The sequence below is a fragment of the Oncorhynchus nerka genome, linkage group LG21 (assembly GCF_034236695.1).
Source record: "Oncorhynchus nerka isolate Pitt River linkage group LG21, Oner_Uvic_2.0, whole genome shotgun sequence".
In the NCBI taxonomy this organism is placed as follows: Eukaryota; Metazoa; Chordata; class Actinopteri; order Salmoniformes; family Salmonidae; genus Oncorhynchus; species Oncorhynchus nerka.
In genome coordinates, this window is record NC_088416.1 from 28,515,601 (window position 1) to 28,543,508 (window position 27,908).

The 27,908-nt window shown below is 43.1% G+C and overlaps 3 protein-coding genes across 5 annotated transcripts in view; 2 read left to right on the forward strand and 1 right to left on the reverse strand.

Moving 5' to 3' along the window:
- The window catches only part of arhgap27l (Rho GTPase activating protein 27, like), a 28,641-nt gene extending 15,263 nt beyond the window's left edge, over positions 1-13,378 (forward strand). The window contains exons 3-19 of one of the 3 annotated variants that reach the window (XM_029635960.2): positions 5,974-6,549; positions 6,917-7,126; positions 7,235-7,318; positions 7,517-7,639; positions 8,165-8,251; positions 8,590-8,652; positions 9,998-10,065; positions 10,152-10,239; positions 10,408-10,509; positions 10,631-10,729; positions 10,819-10,903; positions 11,061-11,186; positions 11,293-11,391; positions 11,483-11,560; positions 11,699-11,833; positions 11,986-12,091; positions 12,272-13,378. In XM_029635960.2, the coding sequence (XP_029491820.2) occupies positions 5,974-6,549; positions 6,917-7,126; positions 7,235-7,318; positions 7,517-7,639; positions 8,165-8,251; positions 8,590-8,652; positions 9,998-10,065; positions 10,152-10,239; positions 10,408-10,509; positions 10,631-10,729; positions 10,819-10,903; positions 11,061-11,186; positions 11,293-11,391; positions 11,483-11,560; positions 11,699-11,833; positions 11,986-12,091; positions 12,272-12,449 (2,307 nt within the window). In that variant the 3' untranslated portion in view covers positions 12,450-13,378. Of the gene's footprint in view, positions 1-5,973; positions 6,550-6,916; positions 7,127-7,234; positions 7,319-7,516; positions 7,640-8,164; positions 8,252-8,589; positions 8,653-9,997; positions 10,066-10,151; positions 10,240-10,407; positions 10,510-10,630; positions 10,730-10,818; positions 10,904-11,057; positions 11,187-11,292; positions 11,392-11,482; positions 11,561-11,698; positions 11,834-11,985; positions 12,092-12,271 lie in introns of all 3 variants that reach the window. The other 2 variants (XM_029635959.2, XM_065006512.1) reach the window with 2 other exon arrangements.
- Positions 13,379-14,231: 853 nt separating this feature from the next.
- LOC115110397 (cytochrome c oxidase assembly factor 3 homolog, mitochondrial) lies at positions 14,232-17,803 on the forward strand. The gene is made up of 2 exons (XM_029636006.2): positions 14,232-14,450; positions 17,320-17,803. The coding sequence occupies exons 1-2, from the start codon at positions 14,279-14,281 to the stop codon at positions 17,424-17,426; spliced, it is 279 nt and encodes a 92-aa protein (XP_029491866.1). The 5' UTR covers positions 14,232-14,278; the 3' UTR covers positions 17,427-17,803.
- Positions 17,804-17,923: 120 nt separating this feature from the next.
- Positions 17,924-27,908, reverse strand: part of LOC115110365 (serine/threonine-protein kinase WNK4-like) — a 70,581-nt gene continuing 60,596 nt past the window's right edge. Inside the window, 9 exon segments of the mRNA XM_065006511.1 lie at positions 17,924-20,968; positions 21,185-21,279; positions 21,366-21,571; positions 22,283-22,883; positions 23,371-23,464; positions 23,685-24,448; positions 24,451-24,567; positions 25,711-25,842; positions 27,322-27,376. Coding sequence (XP_064862583.1) covers positions 20,966-20,968; positions 21,185-21,279; positions 21,366-21,571; positions 22,283-22,883; positions 23,371-23,464; positions 23,685-24,448; positions 24,451-24,567; positions 25,711-25,842; positions 27,322-27,376 — 2,067 coding nt within the window. The 3' untranslated portion in view covers positions 17,924-20,965.

A 27,908-nucleotide genomic window follows, 5' to 3' on the forward strand; every position in this document is an offset into this window, starting at 1 on the left:
CCCAGTTAGCAGCACCCCTGGGCCGCTGTGCTGTGTGTTTACAAACAAAGGAGGAGCCCTTTCCTGTACTGTAGGGCTGCAAGCCTCACCCCAAACAACTGGAAACAAACACACGTTTCCATACTCCACTCCAATAGGCTAGCCCCCACGCCACGCCAGTCTGCACACAAACACTGACACACACACACACTCAAGTTTTTGAGCAGAACTGTTTGCAGAGCTCCTGAATCCTGAAATGCTCTCCTGGCATAATTATTTAATTAGTTAAATGTAAACAGGCGATTTGAGTAAAGATACTCTCTTCAGTCTTTCTCAATTACACGCGTGCTTTTCTAAAATGTTCATATTTAGTTATGCAAGGTATCAGTGTTGTGTTGGCTGCATTCTGTGCATTATGTGCACCCGCGATCTATGCAGGCAAGAGAGGGTTAAACTGAGGAACATTGCAACCACTCCCAAGACTTGCTGCTGCTAGGCAGTGGCTTTACTTGTACTGTAACGTACCTGACATGGCATGGAGTGCGTGAGTGTACAGTGTGGAATAGTGAGGTGAATACTGTACTTTAAAACTGGATAAAGGGACAACTGAAGTCTATATCTTCTAAATGATATCTTTGAAGGATAGTCTACTCTACATTGAGCCTGGGATTAACCAAACAAACTTTAAACAGGTAATTTGCCCTTTTTATGGTCGATGATGGCTCCATTTGTTGTTTAGATTTGGATTGAGGTTATCGTCTGATTACATAGGATTTTATGCGCATTAATAGCTACTAACTGTAACAGTTTTAATAAATGTATTATACATGTGGTGTAAATTACAGTGATTCAGAGTAAGCATTCATTTCTATCAAATTTCATTTTGGTCACTGGCAATAGCCTGGTATTATTTCAGCACATTCCATTTTTGAAAACATGACCTTCCTCCAGTTGACTTATCTTGTCAATATACTGTATATTTGTACATGAAAATGACATAGACCACAGTGTCTGTCAATGACCTCTGACATACACCGTGTTTGACCCTGAGATGCAAAATAGCTCAGGTATAGATTGTGATTATGCATTAGCCCAGACCATGATGTTCTTGTTCTGTAGGGGGGTATTTCTGTCATGCTCTATAGGCTACTTATTATTACTCTAAATAGGGTATTTCTGTCATGCTCTATAGGCTACTTACTATTACTCTAAATATGGTATTTCTGTCATGCTCTATAGGCTACTTACTATTACCCTAAATATGTTATTTCTGTCATGCTCTATAGGCTACTTACTATTACTCTAAATATCTACAGGCTGAATATGGGTCCATAACCTTGATAGTGTCAGCTGGTTTTTCTTCAGTTTATTAATATGAGGAATTGATGAGTCAGTCCACTGTTGATTGAACAGAAAGGGACATCAACCAGTAAACCATGTGTCACTCACTGCCATGCAGCATTCAGTCACATCATCTGATTTCTAAGGTCAATACTGAGTGAGCGTTCGAAGAGTTAAGATGAAGACAGTATAAAGCGAGACTGAGATTATGCTCTTATATAGTTCCAATCTGTCCATATACACTGAGTGTACAAAACATTAGGATCACCTTCCTAATATTTAGTTGCATCCCCTTTTGCCCTCAGAATAGCCTCAACTCATCGGGGCATGGACTACAAGGTGTCGAAAGCGTTCCACAGGGATCCTGGCCCAACGTATTTGATTGTTTTGGACCTTTATTTAGCTAGGCAAGTCAGTTAAGAACAAATTCTTATTTACAATGATGGCCTACCGAGGAACAGTGGGTTAACTGCCTTGTTCAGGGGCAGAACGACAGATTTGTTGACTCCAATGTGTCCCACAGTTGTGTCAAGTTGGCTGGATGTCCTTTGGGTAGTGGACCATTCTTGATACACATGGGAAACTGTTGTGCGTGAAAAACCCAGCAGCGGTGCAATTATTGACACACTCAAACCGGTTCTCCTGGCACCTACTACCATAAAACCCTTTCAAAGGCACTTCAATATTTTGTCTTGCCCATTCACCCTCTGAATGGCACACATACACAATCCATGTCTCAATTGTCTCAAGGCTTAAACATCATTCTTCAACCTGTCTCCTCCCCATCATCTACACTGATTGAAGTGGATTTAACAAGTGATGTCAATAATGGATCCTAGCTTTCATCTGGATTCACCTGGTCAGTCTGTGTCATGGAAAGAGCAGGTGTTCCTAATATATTGTACACTCAGTGTATCTCTATTCCACTACAGTGGTTTTACAATAGTACATTTTAAACCATCAAGTGTCAATCAGTTGTAGTTCATTTGAAACTGTAAAGTGTCAATCAGTTGTAATTTCTCGAATATTCTGGCACATTCTACGCAAGTACATTATCATAAATGACACATTGGGTTCAGTATGTACATCTCAAATTGTCTTTGACTTCCTTGGTCCTGTTTATGCAGTGTCAAAAGGCTTGATGTAATTGTAAGTGTGATAATATTATGATGACGGGCATGACAAGGTTGACCCTGCCAGGGAGAAGGGGTCAAACTACAAGGGAGGAAGGCCTCCTTGGTTTCCATTGCTAGTAGATATCAATCATTGACAATGAGTCACAAGCAGAAAGTTAATACTTGACCATAACCTGCTTGGATACACGCAGCCAGGAACATAATGTGATGTAAAGGTGTGATATCTCTTCTCCTTCTGTGACAGCAGGCCTATCCTAGAGAGATTACAAAAAGTCACACTACTGCCATTATCCACTTTGACTCCAAACAAATGGTTGGCATGACAGGTATTGCTGACTGGCAGAAGATGTTCACGTTGCTGTGTGTGAACCAGTCATTCTGGTATCCTTTCTATTTCGTTTGGTTTGAGGAGGCTGGTATGCTATTTATAGCTTGGAGGCCTTAGTGCATAAGAAACCATGTGCGTCCTTCCGGTTGATTGAAAGAATCATCACCACAATCACTTTTATTACTATTACGCATCTGTTATTAAATATCATTTTTAGTTTCTTCTGCTACACGCACTTGCACTTGTAGCTTATTGTTGTGTTGCTACTGTAAAGGAAGAGGGGAAGGCTAAGCTTCATTAATATCGACCTTAGAAAAACTGGGGCTTTCCACAGCCAGGTCACTGCCACACTCCAAAGGCAACTCTCCCACTGCAAAGAAGAACTTATCAGGTGGTGTTAACCGAAACCTGAAAGTGAGTGAGTGTTTTGTTTTTAGTTTTGCTTGTATATTTACTGCTGCCCATGCTCTGTGTTGCCCAAGGCGTGTTTATTCATTTGTAGCGTTTATTACTCTGTCTAATGAAGCAGGACAGTATAGTGATTCTAGGATTGTGAGTATCAACCTCTCTCCTGCAGCTTTGTAACCCAGGTGGTTGCTAGGGTGTGTCTGTCGGAGGTACCATTTGAATAACAAAACAATTATGTTGGATACAAGAGTCTGGAGTTATTTTTATAATGTTGTCATCTGTTGCGTCATGCACACACATACCCACCTTCCTAATATTGATTTGCACCCCCTTTTGCCCAGAACAGACTCAATTTGTTGGGAAATGGACGACAAGGTGTTGAAAGCGTTTCACTTGGATGTTGGCACATGTTGACTCCAATGTTTCCCACAGTTGTGTCAAGATGGCTCGATGTCCTTTGGGTGGTGGACCATTCTTGATACATGGGAAACTGTTGACCATGAAAAACCCAGCAGCGTTGCAGTTCTTGCGACACTCACACCAGGCACCTACTACCATACCCCATACTTCAATATTTTGTCTTGCCCATTCACCCTCTAAATGGCACACATGTACAATCCATTTCTCAATTGTCTCAGGGCTTCTTTAACCTGTCTCCTCCCCTTCAGCTACACTGATTGAAGTGGATTTAACAGGTGACATCAATAAGAGAGCATAGCTTTCAGCTGGATTCACCTGGTCAGTCTATGTCATGGAAATAGCAGGATTTCCTAATGTTTTGTACAATCAATGCCAGCTGTTCATAGGACATGAACAGTGGGCAGACTCGCTTATCACAGGTTAACCTTTAGGTACCACCAAACCAGGGAACCACAGCTTCTGACAAACACCTCAGGTCTCAGAGAAGGTGACGTCACAGCACAAAGAAACACTATCCATGCTATCTCCTAAAGCATAATTCCAGCACAGAACTAATACTCTCATTGTGCACATGTGTATTTTAGATGTTAGAGTACCTTCAGGCATAGAGGTGTTTGTGTATCAATGTGTCCCAACTGGGATGTGTGTTTATGTTCAAAACGTCCATTAGCCCATCTTGAGAGGAAATGACAGTTGGACAGCCGACTCCCTCCCTCCACCCAGCCATGTATCTTATTTGTGTTTTTCTTGCAAGTATTTAGGTCTGTACAGTCCGCCTGTGTGTTCAGGCCAGTGTACGTCCGTGTGTGGTACACAGAAGAGCCTTGACGATACAAAAGAAACCTTACCTCTGAGCCAGGCTTTTCTTTTAAAGCTATTTTTTCACGACGAATGTCTGTTTTACAAGGTGCGAATTGGGAAACACAAAGACAGTTATTCCCTGGTCTCTGGCTTTTTCAGTGTTTCTTAAAAATGTATTCAAAGCTAAAAAAAAATAAAAAGCCCCCCTTCAAGCCAGGTAGTAATTAAAAGAAGGAACTGGTACATGGTCTGAAAAACCTGTGGTATGTCCTTGCCAATACTTCTGCTTTTGGATCTACTAGTTAGAATGTTATATCCCCTGATGGGATGCAACATATTTGATCATCACGTTGTTCGAAGAGGTGCCTTTTTCAGGGAATATGACCGACATGATCTTCAAGGCTTGCCGTAGCTTTAGGCACAGGCTTGTGACTTTTCTGGGTGTCTCCCAGGTAAGTACCTAAGGGTGTGCGTCCCAATTATGGTATTTTCCTTCATGACCACTAATCTAAGACTTCATGGTCATTTCACTCAGCCTGTCCTAATTTTTGTGTCTGTGCCAATTGAATTTAATTGTATTCCTGCAGTACTTAGCCTACATGTGAGGGCGGCAGGTACAGTAGACCTAGAGGTTAAGAGCGTTGGGCCAGTAGCCGAAAGGTCGACTAGGTGAAAAAATATGTCTGCACTTAACCTTAATTGCTCCTGTAAGTCGCTCTGGATAAGAGTGTCTGCTAAATTACTCAAATGTATATGTGGCCTATAGTACTGTATTTAGCTGTGACATCCTCTGCGTTGTCATTCAAACTTCCCCAGTCTTTATAGCTTTTTATCATGTCTGGCTCATGTTGAAATGTGCTTGTGTTTGTCTATGAAGTAACGGTCTGCCACACAGCTCCCTGTGGTCTACTCCACTCCACGTGGTGGAAATCTCCTCTGTCTGAGATGGGATGTTTTGCTCTTCACTTCCACACCCCTGAGATGTATGTAGGGTTCGGGAAAGACATTAACAGGACAGATCACTTTTTTGGATGCAGATATTACTGACGTATGGCCATTTCCTCTAAAACTGAAAAAATACTTATAATTGAATGTTGATGTTGTCTGTGCTCTTTTAAGAAGAAAAAAACCCCACTCAAAAGCGAGATCCACATATAGCTCTTTAAATGCGTGCACTTTGTAAGAATGGGCATATTGTGATGAGTTGGGTAACTCAGCCTATTGAACAAAGGGGTTGGGAGAACGATATTTGATCCCAAGTCAGTGCTTTGTTACTTGATGGGAGTAAAGGGAGGTGCAGGTAGAGAAAACATTTTTCCCCCTCTGTCTTTTGTGTTGTGGAGATTCTCACGGATTGTTCTCATAGGGGCTGATGCTGCCATTGACAAATAAGGTGAGTTTAGGTAGTACTACGCAGGCAGTCAGTACTCTGTTCATATAGAGCCCAAGATATTATTGACTAGTGGCTCGCTGGCCATTTAGGACTGGGGTTGAAACGTTTATTCCTTCTCATGTTATTCCTGATGACTGACCTGACTTTTCTTTCATCTCTGTCTCCAGGTGGAAAATGCCAGCCCCAACACTGCTGTTTACGCCAACGTCACCGAGCTGAAGAAAAACATCCCACAATCCCCGCCGTTAGTAGCTCTGAGTCCTGACTTGCCCCTTACCCAGGAGGGATGGCAGGTGCACACTGACAAGGACAGCGGGAAAGAGTTCTATTACCGCCCAGCCACGGGCCAAACCACTTGGACCGACCCCCGCAGCACCCTCCCCTCCACAGACATGGAGCTGCCCAAGGAGGCGTTGTCTGTCCCGGCCCTGTCCATGGCCCTTTCCCCGGACCTGTCCCCGGCCCTGTCTCCGGCCCTGTCCCCGGGCCTGTCCATGGCCCTGTCCCCGGCCCTGTCCCCGGCCCTGTCCCCGGCCCTGTCCCCGGGCCTGTCCCCGGCCCTGTCCCCAGCCTCATCCCAGGGTTCCAACTGGGAACAGGTGTTGGATGAGACCACCGGTCGAAACTACTTCTATAACCCCACCTCTGGGGCCACGTCCTGGGGAGCTCCGGAGCCCATCGCCCCCTCCTCTCCTGTTACTGAGCCTCCTGTGCTGAAGCTCCCAGACAGAGGACCGGTAGGGGTTAGCTTCTGCTTTATTTGACTAATATGGCCATTGTTTCAAGCTCATCAACAGATAAGGCTTCTAAAATACAGAACCGTGGAAAGTGTTGTTGGATTGTTGACTGCTAAAGCAGAGTCTCTGTCAGACACCAGCGCATTAACATCTGCTTCATGGTCTTGAGGGAGTCTCGTTTTGTTAGTTCATTAGCAAGTTATGTCTTAAGCCTGCTATGGCATACACATGTTTTTTGCTGTTTATTCTCAGTGTTACTAGCCAAGTTACTAAGAACGTTAGCATGTTATGAACCATGTCATAAACTTTTTATAAATTGGCCACTCAGTTTGAGTTCCATCTTAAAAGCATTTGCGAATCTTCTGTTCCTCAGCCCCCTCTCCCAAAGGAAGACTACCTGACAGAAGACCACGAGGCTCCAGACACTTCCTCCTCGGTGTTCCCCAAAGACCTCCTACCAATTCCGCAGGCTAAACAGGCCGTCATACCCCGAGCCATTCTAGACAGTGTCCCGGCGGGCTGGAAGCGCTCCATGGAGGCAGATGGGAAGACCGTATTCACCAGCGAACGCACACAGGAGCAGGTAAGTGTATTGAATGGAGGTCTAGTGCTTTAAAAGGGTAGTGGTTTGAGAAACCATGCAGTGTGTGTCATACACTGTTTTGTCTTGTGATTGTGTATATCCTGGCAGTGGCTCAAGTCTGTGGATCAAGAAGGAAAGACGTACTACTACCTGAGAGACGGCTCCAAATCCCAGTGGAACCTTCCAGCAGAGGTGAAGAGAAGCAATATTGTAATTTCAAGGAATGGTTGAGTGTATTTTTACCAGGTCTCAAAGAGCTTGACATTGTATGGGGTGACTCTGTACTGCACATAGGTGAAACAAATATGCCCTTACCTCAGATAACCAGTTGCTGGGATTGATTAAATAGGCCAGGGCCTTTACACTGTTTGTTTCTGTTAACCCTCTCAGCTCCCGGTTGCATCCAGGCTGCCCAAGGTGAGGAATGGAGTGGACCAGGACAGTCTGCCGGTTCTGAAGAACTGGAGACACACCATGGGCCCAGCTCAGTTTGGCCCCTCCCAAGAAGACAACGTGAGTAGCTGGGGAGCCTAGAGCATGGACAGGGACGTTGAGGGAGGTTTCACACCGTTGGTATAGCAACAGATGTTTATTGGCCATTAGAATCTCCTTTTGGCATCTAGACTGAATTTGGCACTACGGTATTGGAACATAGAAACTGCAGAATTTGCTGTTCTGGTAGTCCCAAGCAAACAAGCCATTAGGACTAGTCCCTGACATGAGACACCTGGCCCTCACAGCTTTATGCACAATGCCCTTGTGGAATGATGTCGTTGTGTATGTGTCATTGTTGACCCCCTCAACAGGAGATGGAAACACCTGTCCTAGTTGATTTCCTCTCTGGAGGTCACTTACAAACCTAAATGGGAGAAACTACAACAAGAATGGAGGGGGCAGGGGAGAAAGCGGATAGAATTATGACTCATAAAATTTGACAGGATTTCTGCTGAAGAGGGAAGCTCTGTTTGAACAATAAGTCCCTATCGACTACTGTTGACTAACCAACCTGAACCCAATTCCCTCCCTTCCGTTTGGCAGAGGTTCTTTCCAACACATAGGAGAAACGTTTCGGACGTCACCAGTGAAGCATCCAGCTCAGGCAACTCCCCTGAGACGCCACACCATGTAAGTACAGTAAGAACGTACGACACGATAAGGTTTTGAATCCATAGGGATCTTTGTCAGGTCATTTTCTACTGGCCCTCAATAATAAAGTATATGTGTTGGACAAGTACACACAATAATTGAATTGGAAATTTGCAGTATTTTTTAACAATGATTTTATCGTTAATTTTATGAATTTAATTCATTATTTTCCTGAAATGGAATTGATCCCAACCCTTCTACTAACTCAATAAAATGTACTCTGCTGTACAGACAGCACACAAGGACTTCTAAATGACAAAGAGCCTGAAGACCCATTATCCCATTCATTGAAGAATTGTATTGTTTTCTCCATAAAGACTGATAGGTTGGGAGCACGGAGTAGACTGTCACATCTGAGCACAGACTCACATCATGAGCACGTAGGTTCTTACGGCCCACGTCAGGCCTGATAGGCATTGCATTCTGGTGGTGTGTGGGTGTTCTGATCTAACTAACATACCATAGTATAGAACTGGATAGGAGAACTAACGGCGCTTGGGAAGGGGAGCTAATGGATTAGATATTGGTTACAGTACATACTATATACATGTATGCTCTTAAAAGGGCTGATTAAGAGTTTCTTATGTGGTGTTTAAGTGAAACTACTAACTTTGAATGGGTTGTTCTCTCTCTCTCTCTCCGCTTCGTGTGTGGATAAGAAAGCTATCTGGATAACAAGCATCTGCTAAATCAGGGTTTTCCAAACTCATCCTGCCCTAGCACTACACAGCTGAGTCAAATAACCAACTCTTCATCAAGCTTAGATTATTTGAATCAACACTGTACTAAATGATCGTGTCAGGATAGACCACCATTGACACTCCCCCCTAGTGGGGAGAGGGAGCATTTATTTTTGTTGGACCTTTGCAAGTGGTGGCTTGTTGGGTAGTACTTTCACATCTGATTGACATCATATTTTATTGCATTGCCTTTCAAAGCATTGTGCTGAATGTACTTATGTCGCTGTCTTATATAGTAGGCACAGTAATGTCAATGTGCTGAATGTCAATGCTATAAGCAAAGTCAACCCCAGAGGATCATTTCCCATTTTATGAATCCATGCAAACATGCTCACGCCCAAGCATGTATAACTGTGCGCTCATGCACAAAGATGCACACACACATATACTAAGCTTGACCACTCCCATGTTGACACACCTGACTCACATTTCAAAGGTGCAAACAATCTGCTACTTATACTCTTTGCTCTTTACCTGTGGACTCATAGCCCAAGAATTCAGCATAACCTGGAACACTGCCAACACAAACATTTGTTGCTGCCACCTAGTGGCCTAGTATATGCATTCCAAAGTCACAGCAATACTTTATCCAGGCCTAGAAATATAGCCCACAATTACAATAATCTGCTAACATGAACAGTCCAATGTTCATAACAGCTAGTAGCATATGGGCAATGTCCAGTAGCATATGGCCCAATGTGGGTAGTAACTGCTTAACTCATTTACCTATGTATGTCAGTGAAAACCATGAAAACCATGTGTTTGATACGATTTCATTCACTCTATTGCGGACATTATAATGAGCCGTCCTCCCCTCAGCAGCCTCCACAGATGTACGTACAGTACAATATGACTAACAACATATTTAAACCTGATCTGAGGTCTGAGGGTTCCTGGTAATCACCATTAGTAGAGATGTTCATACACTCTCCCTCTGTCATTTGTGTTATTTTGTTAATATTTGTCTCTATTTTGCTCGTTTTAGACACATCTACTGGAGAAGGCAGGTATCCTGAACAAAACCAAGGTGGCCGACAATGGGAAAAGAATTAGGTAATGTCAAGTCAACCGCAAAATTTACAACACATTGTGATTTGCGCAATGGACCAATGATTCCTTATTTTCTGGTTTTCTAATAGGAAGAATTGGAGTCCGTCATGGACAGTGCTGCATGGAGGCATTCTCACGTTTCACAAAGACCCTAAATCTGCACCCTCGGGAAACTCTGTAAGAACATTTTGCTACAGTAACCACCCACAACCACCACTATAGAAAATAAGCTCTTTGAATTCGTAAAGAATGATTTGCTTGCTTGTCAGGATTGGGTGTCCAACAACCTACTATTACGAACCACCAGGTCTGTTGAATGAATGTCATTGGTCCGTGATTCCTCAGAACAAGACCAATCAGATCACCCCAGAGTACACAGTGGAGCTGCGGGGAGCCACTGTGGGCTGGGCCCCCAAGGACAAGTCCAGCAAGAAGAACGTTCTGGAGGTATGGGCTCTGTTTAAGGTTTGTCAGGGTTGAAGTCAGTTCTATTTCGTTCAATTCAGGAACTGAATCAAAAGTAATTGAATTTAACTCTTGGTATGGCTTTTTCCCTCTCCCGCTCCAGTTGAAAACGCGTCATGGGTGTGAGTACCTGGTCCAGTACGACACAGAGAGCATCATTTGTGACTGGCACAGGATCATACTGGACACTGTCAGACAGCTGGTGAGTATCCAGGAGGTGTCTATGTAACAAGTTGTAATTAGAGTAGGCCAAGGGGGCGTCGGTCTTCATTATAACCTCTCCTCTCTCAGGACCAAGATCACTTGTCGGAAGAGGAAGAGGAAGAGCCTATGGAGAAATCTTCACTTGCTTCAGACAGAGACAAGAAGACCAGCTGTAAGTATTATTGTCCGACAACCTACTATTACGAACCACCAGGTCTTTCAATGCTTTTGAGGTGTAAATAGGTGTAAAATCTCAATATTTGATAACTGGGCATTAGATCAGGTAGTTAACGAAAGCTGCACCCATCATTAATTTCCCTCTCCAGCAGCCACCAAAATTACGCCAGGCATCAGTGCCGAGTCATCAGATCAGGGGCGTGTCCGCACCAAACTACGCAAGTTACTCCAGAAGAGGCCCACACTGCAGTCAGTGAAGGAGAAGGGCTACATAAGAGGTGAGACTGGGCTTTATAGCATGTTTATATGACATAGCAGAGTAACCTTATTGTGCCTTATGATACCTTTACGGCACTCAGAATGTTTTTCATCGTGGTTCTCTAGATAACGTGTTTGGTTGTCATCTGGACACGCTGTGCCATCGAGAGAACAGCACTGTGCCCAGGTTTGTGGAGAAGTGCATCAGGGCAGTGGAGATTAGAGGTAGGTATTACTTCTTTATCCTGATACCGTAATATCAACCTTTACCTTTTACCACCTCTAAAGAGGTAACACAATTGTACATTCCCCTTAGGTCTGGACATTGATGGGATCTACAGAGTTAGTGGGAATCTAGCTGTCATTCAGAGACTACGCCACAAAGCAGATCATGGTAAAGCAAGTTTCAAGGACTAGTAATGAATTTGTAGATGGAGCATCTTGCAGTATTATCAACCATATTCTCTGTCCTCATGCTCTCTCTCTCTCTCTCTCTCTCTCTCTCTCTCCCTCCCTCCCTCCCTCCCTCCAGAGGAAAATCTGGACCTAGAGGATGGTCAGTGGGAGGAGATCCATGTGATCACGGGGGCGCTAAAGCTCTTCCTGAGGGAGCTGCCTGAACCTCTCTTCCCTTACAGCTTCTTCGACAAGTTTATCGCTGCCATCAGTAAGTCTAGGCCAGGCCCTAATAAAACATTCTGCATGCATCTCAATAGTCAGACTCAAATGACATGATAGTAATGAACTGACATAGTCAGACCTAAATAGCATGAAAGGATGTGAATAAATTGACATTTGGGATGACTCTTTCTCTGGTAGAAATACAGGACTATCCTCAGAAGGTGTCATACTTCCGTGACCTGGTGAGGTCCCTTCCCCTGCCCAACCACGATACCATGCACCTCCTTTTCAAACATCTCCTCAAGTGAGTGCTTGTTGTGGTAGAAACTGGATTTAAAAAAAATATATATATATATATAAATCTATTGTTTTACATAAAACTATAAAGACGATATAAATAACTGATATAGTAAACACTTTCCACCCTCCTCATACTTCCTTTCACACCCTCTTCTCCTCATTCCCTCCTCTTCCTCTCTTCCAGAGTGATTGAGTTTGGGGAAAAGAACCGTATGTCAGTCCAGAGTGTGGCCATCGTGTTTGGCCCTACGTTACTCAGGCCCCAGACTGAGTCGGCCAACATCACCGTTTACATGGTCTTCCAGAATCAGATTGTGGAGCTCATCCTCAAAGAGTTTGAGACAGTATTTGCCCCCAGCTGAGACATTTTCTATGGCATCCATGAGTCAAGAGGGACGGAGACAATGGGGGTTGCCAAGCCCTGGGAAAAGACTGATGGTTACATGGGTTGTTAGATTTGGTAAAGGGAGGTTTTTTTCTGTCAGTGAACTAGCCTTTAACTGTGGTAGCTCCAAGTCTTCAACCTTCATCCCAAGTTTCAATCTCGTGCTGTCCACCCATCCATCTGTTTTGGTACTTCCACTCACAAGAACATTGACAAAAAAGGAAGTTGAGGGAAAATGGGAAAATGGATGAACATGTTGACATATCAAAAGATTTCCATGGATCCGATGACAATACCTGGCAATAGGCATCATGTTTAGTTTTACAAAGAAAATATATATTACATGTAGGTGTACATGTATTTGGGGGAATATTCTGATGTTGTATCCATGGTTTGGAGTGACATATCTGAGACAGATCGGTCTTTTTAGTGGATGACCTCTTAACTATATGTTAAAGTCTATGAAAAATATTAAATATTGTATACCTTCCCGAACGTTACCTTATCAACTATGAGATATTCCTTATCAAACCAATTAAAATGGTTGTTGTTGCTTTCCTTTTGGCGAGCCATTCAGATTACATACCTCGGCCTTGAGTGTAAAGTAATTTGATTACTTCCTCCTTTAAAAAAAGCCTGTGGATTTATCAAGGAATACCACTTGTGACTATATTGTGGTTCATTATGCATAACGTGGCTGTACGTTATGGGTAGTACATATGAAAATATATTATGATAGAGCATAACTGTACATTATGGTTGTTTTATAGTATTAATGTTATTACAGAACAAGGATAAGAACAATATATCAAGATATTTTGAACAACTTTTTTTCTCTGTACATAAGAGTTCATTTTTACCTTATAAATGAATGTTCTTCTAATAAAATAATGTCATTTCTGTCAATGATTCTGTCCAAAAAGCTGTGAAGAATTTGTGGTTAATCATATCAGTAATGTTAGTTCATCAAATCAGATCTGTAGCTCCACCCACCGGTCAAGTGGAGCAGAGCATGCTACAGCTCAGAATAAGATCAGTAGTCAGAGTAAGAGTAATACGATCAGTAGTGAGAGAAAGTTCCAGCCATCCTTGTCATTTCCCACCAGTTAGATTTCATTGTGTTACACACACACACACACACACACACGTTGGTTAAAGCAAGATGCCAGACCACTAAGTGTCTTAGCCCATTCATACTACATACACTGTGCGGTGCTGTTCTGTGTTGGTGCATCTTCTGCATTATTAAACCACCTCAACTGGAATCCTACCTGTCTGTCATCTGTGCCCTTACCAGCACACAGGAACGAACACACGAAGTAAAAACCTAAAGAATATACAGCCCACCAAGTCCTCACTTGCAATTATTTATTTTACCTTGAAAATGATTGAGGATTAATTAAATTGACAAAATGATGACAATAATCACGCTGCAAATCATTACCCAAAGGTTTTGAAAGTATTTGCAAAGCATTTCGCTACACCCATAATAAAATATGCTAAACATGTGTATGTGACCAATAAAATCTGATTTGATTTTGAAGACAAAGTTTAGATAGAATAATATAATTTTAACGAACTGTGAATGGCTGGAGTGAAGTATACTTTCCACTAATTGGTGATCTGCGCAGCGCGACTGCAATAAAAACGTACTGGAACGCAGCCAGAATGTGTGGGCTTTGTAGGCTACTCCAAAACGTTAGAGGGCGGAAATGCACCAGTTGTTGGGCTGTCCAGTACAGTCACAAACCAAAGAACGTAAAAAAAAACTTACGTCACTTCTATCAGACACATAACAACACTGAAATGGCGGCTGAAGGAGATGGAGATATCGCTTCAAAGGAGCAACTTACAGCGGCACAGAAGCAACTTCTCAGGAAAAGACAAGATCTCGACTATTGGAAGAAAAACGCGCTAAAAACACGTAGTCGCAACCGCATAACTGGACTAGCTATCGGGGCGTTTGTCATCGGCATGTGTATCCTTCCATCTAGGGTGTCTTACATATCTCAATCGGACCATTGACGTTACTACTGTTCCAGCTGGATGATAGCGTTTATTACTTAGTTAGTGTAAAGCGTAGCACAGATTTGTCAAACATTTACTTGACAATACTTCCTCCATTTCCTGACTTGGAAGACAACGCATGTCTTCTAAATTTCCTTGGCAAGTTGCAAGTGGGTTGTTTAAGCAAGGTGTGGTATATGGTCAATATACCACAGCTAAGGTGCCTGGACACAGCCCTTAACCGTGGTATATTGGCCATATATCACAAACCCTTATTGCTATTATAAACTGGTTACCAACGTAATTAGAGCAGTAAAAATACATGTTCTGTCATACCTGTCTGATATACCACGGCTGTCAGCCAATCAGCATTCAGGGTTTGAACCACCCAGTTTATAATTACATTTAGAATATGCTCTGTTATTATGTCAATTTTTGTTCTCCATGAAGTTAAGCAAAAATGTGTACACTACCATCTTGTCTATTTCAAATCTTCTCATTGATGGTCCTTGCAATCTGGATTCCTTGGGATGTCACCACCCCACATTGAAGTTAAGGTAAAGGGTAGGGACATCCTAAGGACCCAAGTTAGCACTAACGCTCATTGATCGAGACAGATGAGTGTCAGAGAGGAAGAGGTGAAGCAAGACTGATAACTGAGCCCAAATCTTCTCCAGCTGGTGGTGTTTTCCTTTTTTTCTGCTGACTACCTGAGGAGTTTTTGTATGGAGATCAATATGTGTCGAATTTGGTTAACAAAAAATGTAGTGGCTTATTTGCTACATATGGCTCATTGAATAAAGGTTTCGTAAAGCATAGGTTGGTACGAGTGTACTGATATAAGGAGGACATGACATCCCAGCAACTTAGATTAAAAACACTCTGAGTTGTACCTGTTGTTCACTTGCATATGCCCACCTGATTTGCCGCCTCCTGTCTGCCTTTCATTTTTTTTTAAGACATTTATTTTAATTGTTAGAGCGGCCACTCTGCATCTGGTCAATATATTGCAGGGGTGCGACTTTCACTTGGGAAGGGGGCACATAATGAAATTGCATTTTTGTCCCCCATAGTTGTATCATTGAAATGTGATACAGAACAAAGCAATGGTGTGCTTTAGGACCATGCGTCCGTGCGGTTGGGTAGGCTGTTTGTCCCCCCCACTTCTAAAACCAAAGTTACGACCCTGATATAAGGGCCTTTGGGGTGGACACCCAGCTGTCTCAATCAATGAGAAGATTTGAAATAGACAAGATGACAGCATACACATTGTTGGATTACTTAATGGAGAAAAAAAAACAATTATTTTATCAATTCTAACAAACCACCTGCAACTAGCCATTGACGTTTAGAAGACATGCGCCGTCTTGCAAGTCAGGAATTGAGGAAGTATCGGAAAGTAGGTTGGTAGAAAAATGGGCTTTAAATTTACATTGTTCATTGGTAGTGCAGGTGCACCCGATTTAAAGTTAGGATCATAACATTTAGAAGCACCAGAATGTTTTTTTCTATTGATTGAGATTTAGTCTATATTGTACCTATATTAATTTCTAGCTACTTCTGAGCCTTTATAAATTATAAAGACATTTGTTTGTTATAAAAAGCTAAAATGTTGATACAAAATCCTGTCATTGAAATTAGTCATTTGTGGAATATTAAGTTTCTACATTGTGTGAAAGTACTACCTCTTGAGGTACATTTAGTGGTGGAAAAAGTACCCAATTGTCATACTTGAGTAAAAGTTTTAAAAAATGACAAGTGAAAGTCACCCAGTAAAATATATTTGAGTGAAAGTCTAAAGGTATTGGGTTTTAAATATACTTAAGTATCAAAAGTAAATGTAATTGCTCAAATATACTTAAGTATCAAAAGTATAAATCATTTCAGATTCCTTATTCAATTCTGTTTTTTTTTTATTTACAGATAGCTAGGGGCACACTCCTACACTTAGACATCATTTACAAATGAAGCATTTGTGTTTAGTGAGTCCGCTAGATCAGAGGCAGTAGAGGTGACCAGGGATGTTCTCTTGGTAAGTGTGTGAATTGGAATAAGCATTCAAAATGTAACAAGTACTTTAGCGTGTCATGGAAAATGTATGGAGTAAAAAGTACAAGTTGTCAAAAAATATAAATAGTAAAGTACAGATACCAACAAAAAAAACGTAAGTAAAAATACTTTAAAGTACTTTACATTACATTGAAAATTATACACTGTCTGTAAGAGCGAACTGGTTTGGGAATGTATAGTCAATTCATGACATTTGCAATCTATGACATTTGTCTCTGTAGTAATGGTGCAGTCATGACAGTAAGGAATCTACGCCCACTTTTATCTCCAGGACACTTGTACAACAGTACAGCGAAGCTTAATCATTACAACAATTATTGCCTGTGTGATTATTTCTCTAGGTGCACGGTGCTCCCGAAATAAAATGGCAGGTCGCACAACAAAATATTTAGGAGCATATGCAACCAAAATGGTTTCACTTTATAGCCCTGGTCGAAAATGATCTGGTCTATGCTTTACATGATCTAAGTAACGCCTTTCAGCCATTTGGAACAGTGGTAATGGTCTGACTAGGCAATAGTTTTCATAGCTTATAACTAGCTAGCTGCTAATGTTAGCATGTCATGGTCACCAAATAGGTTCCTAGCTAGTTTGTTTGTGGTGTGTGTGTGTCTTATCATTTCTCACTGCTCTAAAAGGATCCACAGCACTCAATATGGTGCTGTAATGAAAACCACAACTCTCAGAAATATACTGAAATGCTCTTTGAGAGGAAAAAGGCAAAGGTTACTCCTGCGGGTTTTGTGACCTTAACCATTTCTTGTCTTCAGTCAGCTACACTATACTCTCAGTGAAGCAGGAGAGGATCATGGAGGACATTGATAACGAGGCAAAGATCAATTACATCAGAGGCCCCAGGACCGGGACCAACTCTTAGGGATGTTCCCAACTCCCTCACCATGCACAGGAGCTGAGCTCACACTGGACTGGACTGTCAATCTGCCATAAGCAACTGTGCCCAAAAGATACACACTTGTTTTTGAAAGGTGGAGGCTCCCATCAATTTCTGTTATTTCAATATGCATTGTAGAGATTGATGTAACCTTGCACATGCTCTTGACCTGGATACCCTGCAAACTGGTTTCTGAATATAATATAACTTGTTATATAATAAGAGGTTGTTTAAGAATATTACATGTTTGTGTCTTGTGCAACTAATTGGCCTCGTAATATAGGAGAAGCTTACGTGTTGGGCTATTCCATGATATTCGGATGTTGTTATAGAATGAAATAAAACGTAAAGCTGCAATCAGATGATTAGTGTGTAATAAATGATTCACTTACTTGACGGTGTATCAGTTTTGAGTTTTCAAAGTCAATGCGTGATGATTTTGGACATCAACGGTACAGGGAAAGAGAACTCAAAACCGTGCATGATGTTGAATAGTCATTTTATTAGCAATATTTACAAATACGATTTAGGAAACAATCACGCTTGGAAGGTTAAAAAAAAGTATGGTAAAGGCACAGAATCTGCATGGCAGTATGTTTTCTAGAAACATGATTGACAACAAAATAGAGTTCATTGTATATTTACTGTTGAGGTCTTGATTTAGAAGAACACAATCGGAGTAATATATTTCATGTGTTCTACTACACTCGTTCCCCATCTGCATACTTTAAGGCAAATAGCTCAGAATACTTCACAGCTTCAGTTCTTTGTCATGAATCAAATAATTACCAACACTAAATGCTAGGCACGCATACCGATTTAAAATATATAACTATACATCTTTACCCCGCTATTATTTATAGGGACGCAATTGTTCAATACTAATAGTGAACGACCCCTATGGAAAGTGCATTGTATCAATCCATAGATTAAGTAGATAAAATACATGTTTAAAGCATAAGCGTCCACTCTATGCTTTAAAAAATCAAGGCTGATAAGTGACACGCAGTATCTTTACTACTAGGCCATAGAGAGTGAGTAACAAATGAACAACATGTAGTATATTATAAGACCTGGAGTGTTTGTATACTGAACAAAAATATAAATGCAACATGCAACAATTTCAAAGATTTTACTGGTTTACAGTTCATATAAGGAAATCAGCAATTCATTAGACCCTAATCTATGGATTTCATATGACAGGGAATACAGATGTGCATCTGTTGGTCACATATACCTTAACAAAAAATGGGCCTCACGATCTCGTCACGATATTTCTGTGCATTCAAATTACCATCGATAAAATGCAATTGTGTTTGTTGTCCGTAGCTTATGCCTGCCCATACCATAACCCAACCACTACCATTGGACACTCTGTTCACAACGTTGTAATCAGCAAACCACTCACCCCACAACGCCATACACGTGGTAGGTGGTTGTGAGGTCGGTTGGATGTACTGCCAAATTCTCTGAAACGAAGTTGGAGTCGGTTTATGGCAGAGAAATGAATGTTTCAATTCTCTGGCAACAGGTCTGGTGGACATTCTTGCAGTCAGCATGCTAATTGCACGTGCCCTCAAAACTTGAGACATCTGTGGCATTGTGTTGTGTGACATAACTGCACATTTTAGAATGACCTTTCATTGTTCCCAGCACAAGGTGCACCTGTGTAATGACCATGCTGTTTAATCAGCTTCTTGATATGCCACACCTGTCAGGAGAATTGATTATCTTGGCAAAGGAGAAATGCTCACTAACCAGGATGTAAACAAATGTAATTTTAGAGAAACAAGCTTTTTGTGCATATGGAGCATTTCTGGGATCTTTTACTTCAGCTCATGAAACCAACACTTTACATGTTGTGTTTATATTTTTGTTCAGTGTACGTTCAGTAAAGTGACATTTAGTTTTTCATGCACCATGTGTGATTTGTGTTGCTTCATGAACATTTGTTTACACCAAATACAACTCTGTTGTTTTGCTGATACTTGCAGGCAGCTTGGATTGACTCCTATTTAGGTGTACTTGATTTAGTTCACCCGGCACACCAAGTAAGCGGAGCTGCAAAATGGAAAACTGCTGACCTGACTTGCCGGTCAATACATTAGATGCATATTTGTTCATCCCATTCCTTACGCAATATTGCAAACCCTTCAAATACCAACTTGAAACAATATTACAAACCCTACAAAGGCACTGTTTTGAAGGCATCTCATCCTGCTAAAGCTATCTTATCTCTTGATTCATAACATCTGGACAGTAAAACACTGTCTAGCTAGGGCTGGATTTGATCCATATCGCCGAAGTATCGCAGATGACCCACATAAAAATGTTAAGGCTTTTTCCGATTGAGCAGACATATGCAGCGTTTACCGTGAATGCAGTCTCCACAACCGCAGGAACATGGCCGTTAGTTGTCAATTTCAACATTAAGCAGATCTTCAGCACTTCGGATTGAATAGGGTCATATTGTATTAAGAGGAGTTCCTGCTTGCAGCAGTTGGATGACGAGGTGCAGGAGAGAGCAGGGCTTCTGGGACGAGTGTTTTCCAGGGCTAGCACAGGCAGCAACCGCATAAGAGCACACGCAGAAACACACACAATTAGCCTTCCTATGCTCACTTTCCACTTGACCTGATGCTACACACAGCTATATAAGCTTAGCATCCTTAAGATGAGGAGGGTGACATCCTTGGATTGGTGTCACAATACTAACTCATGGTATTGCACATGGACCAGATGGCAGACAGGATGCTTTGGTTCTCTGACAATGGGATCCTTATCCATCGTCGTTAGTGTTTAGTGATGTGGATGACCATGGCCTTTTCTCATTTGGGAAAAAGTCCGTCCTCCAACCTCTCCTTCGTCCTCTCTCCTCCGTGACTCAGAAACTCATAAGTGGTCAAGGCGAACAGAAGAGTGTTCTTCCTCCTTGTTAGCCATCTTTCATAGATGATAGTCATGTGTCTCCTACCTGAGTCCTTCACGGAAGAACTTATAAATCTGCCACACCCCCTTTGAATCAGCTTTTGTTTTGTTGATGGAGAAAAGCATGCACGTTTTATTGTTTACAAACAATAGGCTACTTATAGTTGTATCTATAAAATGTATTGAACAACTAACTTCATTTGTTTTTATCACTCTACAAATTTATTTTGGGATCCACCCCTGTAAACGTCATTTGCCTGAGTGGAGAAAAAGTTTAATTTCTTACAAGCCCATTTTCGTCCTCGTTCACTCTCCTTGCTACCTCTCCTCAATGACCTTTTTCAAAAGGAGACGAGAGAGGACAGAGGAAAGAGGACGCAGGAGTTGGGCAAATCCAATTCAGAAAAGGCCCATGTCTTCGGTTTCCCCATCCCAAGGCTCAGGCTGGGAGCTATCTGTTCAGCACTGGGCTGGGCAACGTATTGATCATCATTGGGCTCCCTCTCTTCCTGGTTGGTGGTTGGGAGGGGAGGCGGCTGGCCACAGTATTACCAGCCCCAACCCCCAGTTCTCCGGATCACACAGGGAGACACGTCTCACTAGTAGGAGAGAGGTTAGAGGTCAGAGGGCGTAGTGTGTTCACCAAGTAACCAAGCAGGTTAACAAAGAAAAACCAAGGTGACTACGTTAACATATTATTTTCATCACTGCACAGGTTTTTAGAAGGATTACACCTGTCAAAATGTTCTATGTTATTGTTCAGACTAACAAGGTCAGGGTTCAGGGATCATGGGTCAGACAGGGTGCTTGCTCACCATCCGGTTGTAGTCGGGGGCAAAGGTCACCCCTTTACTGGACCTCTCCTGAGAGCCACTGCTGCTGCCACTGACTGAGTTTTTACGCATGATCCCTGTGTTTGTAAGACATGGAGGGAATAGCTAAGTCATAACGAACTCCCAACCAGACAGCAACATAACATCTACAATACCAACTGACCTGCAGGGGGCAGTATATCCAGTCTCTGCAGGCTGTTCCTACGCAAGCCTTGGTAGTTGCCGCTCTTGGAGAGGCGCCTCTGGCGTTTGTTGAGCATGGCAGCAGGGGACACGATGCCAGGGGGAGGCACCTTTCCCATCCGCACATACAGCGCCTCAATCTCCCTCTTCTGAGTGAGCTGGAGGGCCTGCACCTCTGACAGGTGCCTGAGAGAGAGGAAGGGAGGAAGGACAGAGAGGGGGAGGGGAGAAGAAGAAAGAGGAGGAGGGAATACAAGAGAGAGTGAATGGGACAGGGAAAGATTTTCTGGAGAAGATGGTTAAGGTCAGGGCAAGAAGAGTTTTATTAAGTTAGCTTGAATTGGTGTTTGTGTTTTCACAGTCAGGTCGTGAATTTGGAAGATCATTTAGGTTTAATGACCATTTGGAGTTGACAAACCAAGTTCTAAGAATGTTTAAAACCTTATGTTATGCTCTAATGATGACAGTGGAGGCTGGTGGGAGGAGCTATAGGAGGACAGGCTCATTGTAATAACTGGAATGGAATAAATGGAAAGGTATCAAACATATGGAAACCGCATGTTTGACTCCGTTCCATTGATTCCATTTCAACCATTACAATGAGCCCATCCTCCTATAGCTCCTCCCACCAGCCTCCACTGAATGACGATGCGTATGACCTTATTACACATGTTGATGTCAACAGTTCTTAGAAGTATTTTTAATTCAACTAGAGTGATAAAGACACACTTCTATTTCCTATCAACAGTGTGGCCATAACTCGTTTGTTTTGACTGGGGAGGAACCGGTGACCTTGATTGGTGGAATAACGTTTTCTACTTTGACTGTGTGTTTGTTCACAACCTCAGAGACTTAACTTCAAAAACAGAAATGGTGCGCCTCCTCTCCTCCACTCACCTGTCCCTGAGTTCCTGTAGCTCCTCGCACATATCCTCGTTCTCGCTCTCTGTCTCGTCACTGCTGACATACGAGGCGCTGCGCGTGTAGCTCATCCAGGGCTGGTTCAGGTTGCTCCCACTGAACTGGGGGCTCCCCGCTGTACCCTCCCACAGGCTCAGGCTCAGCCTCCGACCCCCCCTTCTCCTCAGCTCCTCCTCCTCATCCTCCTCTCCCTCCTTCTTCTCCTTGTCTGGCTCCTTGTCGGGCTCCTTGTCGGGCTCCTCCTCACTCTCCTGCTGGTCCTCCTGCTCTGTCTGCTTAGGGCCTCCAGGCAAGGAGTGGGCGATGTCTAGGTTACACAGGGGCCCGCCGGGGGATCGCTGGGGAGGGGACACGGTTAAGGTGCTAACGCTGCTTTCTGATTCGCCCCCCTGCTCCTCGGTGCTGGTATCAGATTCACTGTCCCGGGAGGAAGGGCTGGTGCTAACGGTGACTGTGGGCGGGGTTTGGTGTTGTGGGTGGGTTTGGGGAGGATCCTGGGCGGGGCTAGCGGAGGCTGCAGGGATCTCTCTGCTGGGTGTGACTTGGAAACGGCCGACGGTAACTGTAGGCTTTTTCTCTGTTGGAGGGAGAGAGAGAGAGAGAAGAGAGCGAGGGGAGAGCGAGAGTTATGTCACGGTACGTAATTGACACCCATTATAATGGTGTCTGGAAAGAGTCATTGACATCAAGCCAGCCTACTCATCTACACAACAAAGTATTTCTCATCAAAGTTCATACTACAGGTTGGGCACTTGGGGGGCAGACTTAACTGTACAATGATTTAAGTCATGTTGCTTGAGAGAGTACCTTGGGGTCATACAAGTACACAGTAAAAAGTGAATTGATAAATTAATGATCCACAGTATCGTATATTAAGTTGCCATGGACACAGCAGGTGCAAAAATACAATGTGTTTTTTCCTGACATATCGGCTGCCTTGGAAACAGACAGTGTTTTAAAAATGTAGATTAATTAAAAATGAATTGACGTGATTGACTATTATTAGCTCATCATGCCAAATGCATACACAATGAAAAGGTGTATGGCATGGAGAGAGAGCTTACCCTCAGAGATAGGTGACAGTCTGTTTTTGGCAGCGTTTGCTCCCGACTCTGACACCACCAGGGGTGAAGAGGTTCTTAGCTTGGGTGAAGACACCTGCAGGGTAAAATAACAACATTCTTTAAGCTTTACCAGCTCAGTACTTTTATAATACACTGTGCAAGAACATGTTACAGGCACGTGTAATCTAGACAACATTGTAGAGGAACAGGTTTGAGGTTTTAAAGGTAAGGCAACACAGGTTGAAGCAAATTCATATCCCAGAGTATACACTTCATCTACATGTATATGAGCACATATTTATTAAGTGACTTACGGTGCTCTGTGGGCTGGCTGGAGCTGAGGAGGAGGGGGAGCTGGTGATAGAGGTGGAGGCTGAGCTGTCTGTCTGCTCCTGGAACCCCACCCTGGGCCCCAGCTGGCAATACATCTGGGGACTCACCCTGGATCCTGGAGGAGAGAGGCTGGAGCCAGCTTGCCTGAAAGCAGTCTCATCCACTAGCCCGCCATGCTGGGGTAACCCTGGGGCTACGTTGGCTTTCAACAGGCCCTGATGGTGCAGAGCCTGGGTGTCTGCATACTGCTGGCACATGTCCAGATACTGGCCTGCTGTTATCTGGCCCTGGGGTGGGTAGGGGCCCTCCCCTGGCATCAGCTGGGGAGGGCCAAACATGGAGGGGTGGTAGGAGCCAGACTGGGCTGGGTTCAGACCGCTGGGCATGGAGGTGGGGGGCATGAAGGACTGGGCCACGCTCATGGCCAGGGACAACACGTTGGCCAGGGAAAAGAGGGGCTGGTTGTGGCTGTTGGGGGGCCACATGCCTGGGTTCTGCTGCTGTTGGGCTGGAGGGGTACTGCCCACTACCTCACCCTTCAGAGGTAATGTTTCACCCCCCTGCTGCTGCCCTGGGGTGGCCGGCTTGGCAGGGGAGGAGGAAGGGGATGGGGAAGAGGAGGAGAGGTTGGAGTCGCTTAGGACCCGGTGGAGGGTCTCGGGGGTGAGGGGGGCGCTGGCGGGCTTTGAGGAGGTCTGGGTGAAAGGGTAAGGGAAGGGGAAGTGGGTGTTGGGGACATAGGGGGCTTGGGGTACTGCTGGGGCAGGGGAAGCAGCTGATTGAGGGGCATCACGGGGGGCACGGCCTCGGGGTGGGAATACTGGGGGTAATGGGAAGCAGGCGGGTGGAAGGTCTGGGAAGAACCTGGAAGACGCATAAGGAATATTGGGGTTAGACTCATAAGTAGGGAAACAATCTGACTTATGACTGGTTGAATGGATTCCATCCACAAACAGAATAAAGACTAAAGAGTTTATGTTATGTAGACATCATTCCCTTCTGCCTAGCACCACATATAAAGTAACCAATCAGTTATTTACAACATAAATCAAACTGGACCACCTGAGGAAAGACCTACTTTCACTCAGATACAGATACAGTGACACAGTATTGGTTACATTCGCTTTTCCTCTCATAAATGTAGATACTTCCTTCCTTTTTCAATCTTACCAATGGACAGAGATATCATTCCACAGCACGACTTCAGCTCAGTTAAGCACAGGTTCCCATGAAATCAAGGCATGTCAGTCAGAAGGAAATTTGACACCGCCCAGAGTGTCAAAGGTAATTACAGACCACAAAAATAAACAAAAGCTAAAACGTGTCAATGATGAATGGATTATGTAACTCACTAAACTCCTCTTTCACATTGCAGCTGCACATAAACCTCGCACCTGTTAAAACAGACTGAATGGCAACTCTCAGTAGATTTGAGACAGTGGGAAAATCCCCACTGTATCGGCCAGTAAACATTCTGAGAGAACAACTGGAGAGAGGGGGAGGGGGGAGAGAGACAGAATAAGAGAGGGTGCCTGAGAGGAGGAGGTGACACACAGTGCTGATAGCACTCTGCTCTACAGCAAACCTGAACACTAGAGGTGAGTGGGTGTGTCTGAGTGGGGATACCAGTTGTTCGAATAACCTTATGCCCATATAGTGTATCACATGTTCTGTCTCCAATTGCCAGAAGGCCTATTGTTTCTAATGGAAATCTTCTTTCCTTCTTCTTCTGCCTATCTCACCCGATTGGCAATATCAAAGTATATCAACACCGCTACTCAGACTACTACTGTAATAAGCATTGAAAGTATAAGACTCAAAGTCTGATGTCCGAGGAGGAAAAAACAGTGTTTGTTGTTTGCAGTTACTTTTTTGTTATTGTAACATCCCAAACAGACGTGGCAGTTTCACCTATTAAGGATTCCAGCTATAAATGAAAGGTTTTTGTTACTGTGGTTGACGGTGAGCAGCCAGACAGTTTTTCTGGGGTTGGAGTGTGGTACGTACTTGACGTGGTCTGGAAGGACTGAGAGCGGAGGGGGCGAACAGAAGGGACCGCCTTTGGGTCGATGTAGAAGTCTCCAACAGGCGCCACAGGAGACGAGCCTCGGAGCTGAGCAACGCTGCCCTCAGCAAAGTCTGGCCCAGAGAGACAAATAAACCCTTAAACATGCATGCGCAGATACACCAAAGTGACATTGATCATAACGTATCGATGTGTTTGTGGGGACTGATGACACATTTTTGTCAACGATCTACACAAAATACTCTGTATTGTCAAAGTGGAAGAAAAATTCTAACATTTGGCAAAGATTCATGAAATATAAAACACTCATATACTTTGATTAAATAAGTATTCACTCCCCTGAGTGTTGCAACATGTTAGAAACACCTTAGGCAGTGATTACAACTGTGAGTCTTCATGGGTAAGTCTCATAATTGCTTTGCACATGTAAGAGTATAGCTTCCGTCCCTCTCCTTGCCCCTAACTGGGCTCGAACCAGGGACCCTCTGCACACATCAACAACTGACACCCACGAAACATCGTTACCCATCGCTCCACAAAAGCCGCGGCCCTTGCAGAGCAAGGGGAACAACTACTTCAAGGTCTCAGAGCGAGTGACGTCACCGATTGAAACACTATTAGCGCGCACCCCACTAACTAGCTAGCCATTTCACATCGGTTACACACACATGGATTGTGAAATATTTGCCAATTATTAATTCAAAATTCTTCAAGCTCTGTCAAGGGTGTTGGGGATCATGGCTAGACAGCAATGTTCAAGTCTTTGTATAGATTTTCAAGCAGATTTAAGTCAAAACTGTAACTTGGCCACTTAATTTTTTTCATCCATCTTTGCTTATGTCAAGCATACCCATACCATGATGCAGTCACCACCATACTTGAAAATAAGGAGGCAGTTACTCAGTGTTGTGTTGGATTTGCCCCAAACATAAGGCTTTGCATTTAGGCCAAAAATTGTAGTCCTTTGCTGCGTTTTTTTTCTTTCAGTATTACTTTAGTGCCTCGTTGCATACATCTGCATGTTTTGGAATATTTGTATTCTGTATATTTGTATTCTTCTTTACACACTGTCATTTAGGTCATTATTGTAGAGTCACTACAATGTTGTTGATCCATCTTCAGTTTTCTCCCATCACAGCCATTGAACTGTAGCTGTTTTAAAATCATCAATGTCTGATTTGTTATTGTTGCCCATCTACCAATCACTGCCCTTCTTTATGAGGCATTCGAAAAGCTCCCTGGTTTTTGTAGTTGAAATTCAATACTTGACTGAGGGACCTTACAGATGTTGTACGTACGGGGGACAGAGGAATGGCTAGTCTAAACTAAGGGGGTAAATACTTATGCAACAAATATATTCTAGTTATTAAACTTTTACTAATTTGAAAACATTTGCAGAATTTTCTTTTCGCTTTGACATGGAGTATTTTGTGTAGATCAATGACAAAAAAATACAATTAAATCTATTTCAATCCCACTTTGTAACACAACAAAATGTGAAAGAAGTTCAAGGGGGTGCAGACTTTCTATAGGCACTATAGAAACATACATCTATACATATATTGCACATGCACACAGGGAATCTTCCTTACCGGGCAAAGATGAAGAGGAATGTGTCCGTTCCAGTCCATGCGCATGTAAGTTTGGCTGAAATACAATCACAAAGCAAGTTAACCAATCAACTGTTGAAATCACTCCATGTCATATGCTGTCTTGCTGCAGAGGATTGCCATGCACTTGTTTTTGTTGTTAAGTTGTTATAAAGATGAGGGGCAAATAACCCAGGGCCTTGAAGTTGTTGTTCATTGTAAGTGGGACCAACAAGTGCACAACTTAAAAACAACAACTGACAAAGCCAACCATCTGTCTCAGGGGTGCATATCTCTGGTCTTTGAGTTCTACAGTCGTGCTGATTAGATTTTTCACACTGATTAGCTGGAGAGTGCAAATACCTCCTTTCCCAGGTAGAAATCAGTCCCATTGTTGAATTCAAGACAAAAAACAGGACTGGTGCCCTCAAGGACTGGAGGTGTGCACCACTTACAGTTGAAGTTGGAAGTTTACATACACCTTAGCCAAATACATTTAAACTCAGTTTTTCACAATTCCTGACATTTAATCCTAGTAAAAATTCCCTTTCTTATGTCAGTTAGGATCACCCCTTTAATTTAAGAATGTG

Bases quoted from the DNA above. Each gene is read 5' to 3' on its own strand.
- LOC115110397 (XM_029636006.2), top strand. From the start codon at position 14,279: ATGGCGGCTGAAGGAGATGGAGATATCGCTTCAAAGGAGCAACTTACA. The intron at 14,451-17,319 runs GTATCCTTCCAT...TCTTGTCTTCAG, and splicing joins GGCGTTTGTCATCGGCATGT to TCAGCTACACTATACTCTCA.